The sequence below is a fragment of the Oculina patagonica genome, chromosome 6 (assembly GCF_052425735.1).
Source record: "Oculina patagonica isolate OP01 chromosome 6, crgOcupat, whole genome shotgun sequence".
Classification (NCBI taxonomy): Eukaryota; Metazoa; Cnidaria; class Anthozoa; order Scleractinia; family Oculinidae; genus Oculina; species Oculina patagonica.
Window position 1 is genome coordinate 6,190,485 of NC_135763.1, and position 6,918 is coordinate 6,197,402.

Here is a 6,918-nt window from a genome sequence, read left to right on the forward strand (position 1 = left end):
TTCCACTGTGAACACCAAAGCGGTTAATGAACGCCAGCCTTTCCCTAAAGCGTATTTGCCACTAATTGTATCGCTTAGGGACCATCACAATTTTTAAAACTTTTACATTTATTCTTTTAGTCATGTTCTGCTGAGCAAGGCAACAGAAAGGTTCCAAAAAATTTAATTTTTACATTTCAAAGGTCAGATACAACCACATTTTTTATTTTTATTATGACTACTGACCGCCCAAACAGCATTGAAAGTCCATTTCAATATTAAAGTTTCAACATTTTCGTTTTTATTGGAATAACAGTCACAATTCAATCCAAACTCCGTAAGTGTTGATCTGTTACAGTAATGTCTGACGTCTTGTTTTAGAGTGGCTGACTGCTCTGTCAATGGATATTATGATAAACTTCTGTTCAGTTTGATACATTATCCCCCGAGTTATCGCAAGCATGTTCGCTTTTAGCCCAACGATATTCTAAAATAAAGTCGAAAAGAGACGTTTTTATAGGCGCCAACATAATTTTTGATACACATGGGAAGATGATGGTGATGTGAACTGATATTTCCACTATGGAATAAATGTTTTCGAAAAAGAAACCGGTTATTTCTATTTGCGGGATTTTTTTTTGGCGAATTATGAAAAATATGCAAACATCGAAAACTTAGTAGACTGCGAGCAGTTGGTTTTTGTTCCTGAAATATACAGATGAGGGTAAGAAACGAAGAGGGAATTGGGCGAGACAGTAAAAAAAAAAAATCCTTCTTTTCGCGGCCGCGCTTCTCGCGGCTCGCTTGGGCTGGTTCTTCGGCAAAGTCGGGGCAGCTGTATCGTAATGATCTACAGTCTCTTCTCTATCGCTCCTATTTGCTTTAGTTGAAACGACAACGTCGCTGTCGCTTTCAAGCGAGCTCGAGGAGGATTCATCCGAATCTTCCTCGATTCCACTACGTTCTTTTTCAGATTCGTTATTGTTTTCACTTTCGTAGCCTCCCTCGCCCTTCTCCTGTTTAAAAGGTTCAGTGGCTTTCTCTTCTTCTGACAATTCTCCCTTTTCATTAGAAAGTGGTTTGCTACCGGCTCTCGAATTCGTTTCTGCCCGCGTGGTGGTAGAGTCCGGTAGGGGATTTGTTTCTGTATGTTCATTCATATTTTGTAACGCAACAGTCGTCGTTGAGTCGTTTGGTAATTCCACCGGTGGAAATGTTTCCTTTTCATTACCTCTCTGTTCATCGAGGGATGCTTTTAACGTTTCGTCACTCACAAACTCAATACTCTCTCCGTCGCCCGCGGAACGAAGGCTCTTTCCGCTTTTTGATCTTCGTCCTGTAGTCTTTTTCAAAAGAATGTGCTTGACCGTCGTTTCTTTTTGATGCTTCTTAAGATTCTCTTCTGTGAGAGGAGCAAGATGAGCTTGAGTCAGCATTATTCACTCTACTGTCTGTTTTAGAAAGAGAATTCTCGCCTTTGAATTGTTGATCATCTTCTACACTTCTTCTTTATGGCATCTTATTGTCACTTCCATAAGAGACTCGATTACTATTGGCTACATTCAGGGTCCTGTAAAATATGGAAACAGAGGGCAATCATACAGATTATTTTTCTAAAACAAGCTCTAAACTTGCACCCCACATTAGGAGACAGTTGTAGCAATCGTGAGAAGTTAAAGAACGTTAACTAAACGTGCGCGCGCTTTATCACACTAATTGTTACAGACGTTGCTGACAAAAATAATCAACTGAAAATGTGCACGTGCCACATAACGCTTTCGAAAATATATCTTTTTAGTGATGCACTTTTTCTTTGCTTCTGTTATTTATTTTGCAGGGTTATTGACTTTTAGCAAGAAAGTAATCGCTAACCAAATACTACTATTCCCGAGAAGCGTGGAAAAATAGCAGATGTCTAATTTCAACTCACTACGTTGCTAGGGTTATGCAATATTCTGTAGATAATTTGTTAGGTTAGGGTTGATAATCTTTTTTGTCCCATAAACGCACAGTGTATACTAATAGATACTAGGGATATTATACGCAAGGAAATTAATTCAATTAAATCCGATTTAAGAAAGCTAGAAAATGATTTTTTTCAGTAGTTTTTTTTTTCGTTACATGCTCGTTCTGTTCTGTGTTGTATGGTGCATGATTACACATGCACAAGTTTTGCCGTTGGTTATTTTAAATAAAAGAAATTTTCGATATTCGTTGCTCGCTCAATGCGACGAAGATCACCCTTTTTTGGAATAAATTTTATTGAAATTAAAAACACTCGTGGAAATTTTGTTAATCAAGGCGTGCCAAATTGGAATACATTTTTACTGTAGGGAAGACTAGCATGTGAAAAAGTACTGTTGTATGTTTTGGAGCATTTTAAGAACATTGATTTCCTGAAAGCTGGTTTTCTTTAATAATGTACGATACTCTTTTGTTTGACTGCACTTTGATGAACTTTCACCATAATGTCAATTAAGTTTCGCTTTTATTTAAATGTGACTTAATTTTCCCACAATTGCATCCGAAATATAAACATTTAAATCCTGCCGGAAAAATTTCTTTCATCATAAAAATAAACAAATATCAGTCGCAAGGCCTATGAAAATAAACTAGGTAAAGTTGAATAACGAAAAGGTGCTATAAACTTCGCTATTGAAAGTCTACGAAGGTACAAATGGTGAAATTCAACCTGAATTTAACCAAACTAGTACTGAGTAGCGTTCGGCAAAAGTTTGTTTATAACTATACTATACAAATGTGGTCTATCGAAAACCACAGAATGAGTGAATTGCTAGTTAAATGGTGGCTTTCCACAAAACATAACAGAAGTACGCATTTAGGTGCAAGCGAGTGTCGACGATTTTTTAACTGCATAACCGATATTTTTGAGCTTGAAATAGAAATTAAATGATCCCCTCAGGGAAAATCGAATTAGCCTTTGTCGTACCTTTTGAGAATTTCCTGCTGCGCCAACTTTATTTCTAAGTTCTATGATATCAAACAAACTTGTTTCCGTCGATTTGTTATGCAGTAGCTTAGTTGTATCAAAACAATTCGTTGAAACCTAAAAACTGGTGGAATTTCTTTTCTTTTTCCGTAGTCAGTTTTCAACGAATTTGCGTGTTTGTAATTCGGTCAACATGCACACACTTTTGGCTCGGAAACATGCTGGAAATCTTTCTTTTTAACCGTACTTTTTGCTATTAATTTAACCGTAAATTTTGCTAATATATATTCTCCGAGCTAAAAGCGTGTGTATTGACAGAATTACAAACACCGGCAAACAAATTTTTGGCTTTGGTAAAGCCAGCGTACAGCAGAATTGCAGAATTGGGTGTTTAGAAGACACACTACAAAAAGCAGTATTTCGCTCATTTTAAAGTAAAATGTACGTATCTTGTTGTCGAGCAAAACGTTAAAAGCTGTTTTTTCTTATTTTTTCTGCGTTTTTATCGCCTTTGCAAAAAGGAAGACAGGATTTATGAAGTGAGAAAAGTAACTCGTATAACAAGGGACAGAGCGCATGTTTTCTTGATCATAAAGAACATTATAGAGGTAAAAACTGCAGGAGCTAGCGACATTCCAATTTATATTTCAACTATAGATGAGTTCCTAGTCATTATATAGTAGCTTTTCGTTTACGATTTAGTAATATCACCATTAGAAAAAGGAAATTAATATGCTTTATAGTTTAACGCTTTTGGTCTCGACATATCCAAAAGCATTTTTACGTCTAAAGACACGGATTCAATAAGTCAGTTATTGCTCTCAGGACCGAATATAAACCACATTGGCCGGCATCAACCGCTTTAAATCAACTGTGGTGTAAACCAATAGCTTTGTTTGCCGAATGTAATACCGCAAAACCTATCGGAAGATATGATCCACAATCTATCGAGATAAAATCGGCGAGATTTTTTAGTAAGCCTGCAAAATGTTGCTCCGACAAAGTTGCTTAAATTATACAAGAAAAACATAGAAAAAACTCATTTACGAGCTAAGCAGATATTCGATCGAAATTATGCATTATCTCGTGAATATCCTAAACGTGATTACATTCCATACCTTTCATCCAAGAAACTATCGATTTCAAGCGATTCTTCCGAACTTGAACCTTTCTTCGCTGTTTGGGATGTAATACCGGCGACCAAACTTGAAGCCGACTTCGATTCTTACAGGTTTTTGCAGAAAAAAAAAATAATTATATACGTATTGATAGTCCGAGCTTAAATATGCACACGCCGAGTTTCTCTGAGTTTCCACGGTATCCAACAAAACATCAGACAGCGAAGAAATGCGCAAAGCCTGTTAGTCGCGGATCGCTATTGGTCAACTACCACGTGCCAATCAGCTAACGAACGGCCAATCTCATCATCTCAAACATAGCTTATGTATGGCTTCCTTCAACAATCTTTTTCGATGTGTCTTGCTGTTACGAGCTCCGTATGGTTTCTGGCTTTCTAGCAGAAATAAAATAAAGTCTATTCTTAGGTTCAAAGCATCTGGTTTGTTATCAATAAACATGGTGTTAAAGTTTCTTGATGTAAACACGAAAGTTAATTAGTGCGACTCACGTTCTGACAAAATAGACTGGCAAAAAAAGGCTTTTTCGAAAATTCTGCAAAAAAAGGGAAAGGAATTTGTAAATGAAGACGATTCCACAAGGTGAAAGTTGTATCAATGAATGATATAAGCACAAAAAATGGATAAGATAACTGTTTAAACACATTATTAATAATTGACAACATCGCTGACTAAGATGACTTAATTTAGCTCACGGCATGAATCTCATTTAGAACAGATGAAGATTTTCGTAATGAATAAACGATTGAACAGCGAAATCATTACTAGTGGAAATTTAGTGAGTACAATCAGGAAAAGTAGTTTTTTTATGAGCATTACAATTGAAAAACGAAACATCTAGTTTACCGCATTCTTTCAAGATATCGAATTTCTAATCACGCAGTACAAGAGGGTAAAAAGTTTTCTGTGAATGTCACGTTTACCGATCAACTTTAAATTTCTCTTTACGATAGCAAAAGACTGCCAAGCGACTCGTGATGGGAATAAAGGAAATAATCAACTGAATGATAATGTTCTGTAGTTCTGCCATGAATTACATCGACCTTGAGAAATGTGACTGTGTTTAGAACTGTGTTAGTGACCCAGCGCTTTTTAATGGCTATTATAAATGCTAAAAACATGGCAAATTTAACGGCTAATATATAGATTTAGGCAAGCCTAAAAGCGGAGCTCCCCATTTATTTAATTTTCACTGGAGCTTACAATGTTTTCATTCTAGTGAATAAGCGGCCAAAGTACTAATGTTTATGGCGGTTTATAGGTGCGACACAAATTTAAATAGCTCACGGTTATACTGAATGTCAGCAGTACGGCAAAAATAATAATCTTAAAGCGGGGCAAAATCATTACTCATGGCACGAAAAATTACTTTAGAGTACAGTAAATTATCTGCTTTCTAGCAATAGAAAACAGTTTCGCAGCAGTTTAATAGACTCCACAATATCTATTACATTGATATAGGATATATTCAACGTGCATTACAGAGTCTGTCGGATTAGCTCAATCGGTAAGGTGCCAGTCTGCTGATCCGGAGGTCGTGAGTTCAAATCCCAGAGGGTCAATATTTTTTTTCTTTTTTCCCTTTTTTTTTTTTTTTTACCCCGTAGCAATAAAATGGTTTGTTTATTCTATCAACCCGATTTAGCTTTCGAATGCTCCTTCATGTACGATGCTGGCTTTAGAGATAGACACCGAGATAATTATCCAGATGTTTAATTTCCAGTTGAGACTCTGATATGCGACCACTCAGATATGGAAAACTTAAAATTGAAAAGCAAGTTCTGCCAGCAATTTGACTGCCTCCTGCAGTACATTTTTCTAGAAGACCTTTGTTTATGTTAACGATGAATAACGTTTTTAAAAGGACAGTCAATCAATTACAAGACTCGCCAAGGTCCAAAGCACATTGGGTAGATTGAGCGGCAATTTGTTGATCGAGTCAATCAATGGCCACCAATGGGGAAAAACGGGAAAAGGTGGCTCGCCGGCTTAATGCTTATCACGTTGGACTCCGAATCGAGCAAAGCGGTGCGGCAACAAGCGTTTTCCGGTACCATTTAATATCATGATCATGTGTTAGTCTTGAATTGGCCAAGACTACCACATAGCACCTCTCCACTCACGAGTATAAATGGGTAACTGTTACGCCTAATTGATTCTAGCGACGCTCAGTCGCGTTCATAAGTGCGCGATTCATTTAAATTTGTATTTTTCTTTCACGGACCCAGCCCTTTGGGTCTTTCAGGCGCTGAAATCGGAAGGTCCGTCCGCCATCTTGCATTTGAATGCCTGAAAGACTGTGGCCCAGCCATGCCAGTTCCAGGTGTTCGGTTAGCTGGGGCCGCGCAAAGAATGATGAGTGAGGAAAACAAGAGGGCTTTTTAGGCTTTCACAGGTAAACATTGGGCACCGTAACTGCACCGAGATTCCGACCACAGCTACATGCCTCAAACGTAAATTTGTTCTTAACTTTTTGTCTTTTTTTGCTCTTATTCTGCTTCTCGGCTTATTTTCCAACAAGAATGACAACGACAACAACCCATTACACACTTTATTTAACAACAATAACATTTGTTTTTAGAGGGGGGTGAATAGGAAAACGGATCGACGGATTTTGACTATATTTTGGCCCGGATTTCGGATTCAGAGCATATTTTTAAACGGATTTTCGGATCCTTCAATCGGATTTGGTCATTAAATTACAACGGATCGACGGATTCGGTCATTAAGGGACTGGTCAATAAGTATCAGGGGGGTGGGCCGGAGCAATTGGAAAAGTGGTGGCTCAAAAATTTGTGGCCCACCCCTTCCGTCTGGCTCAAAACCGACTAACCTACCCCTGACAGGGGGTTG

The 6,918-nt window shown here is 37.7% G+C and overlaps 1 protein-coding gene across 1 annotated transcript; it reads right to left on the reverse strand.

Annotated features, from left to right (window-relative positions):
- Positions 1-249: 249 nt before the first annotated feature.
- Positions 250-4,240, reverse strand: LOC144656667 (uncharacterized). The gene is made up of 2 exons (XM_078516910.1): positions 4,048-4,240; positions 250-1,549 (listed from the first exon to the last, which is right to left on the reverse strand). The coding sequence occupies exon 2, from the start codon at positions 1,413-1,415 to the stop codon at positions 654-656; it is 762 nt and encodes a 253-aa protein (XP_078373036.1). The 5' UTR covers positions 1,416-1,549; positions 4,048-4,240; the 3' UTR covers positions 250-653.
- Positions 4,241-6,918: the final 2,678 nt, after the last annotated feature.

What these genes read in the sequence shown, in the direction of transcription:
- LOC144656667 (XM_078516910.1), bottom strand. Translation starts at nt 1,415, where the DNA reads ATGCTGACTCAAGCTCATCTTGCTCCTCTCACAGAAGAGAATCTTAAG.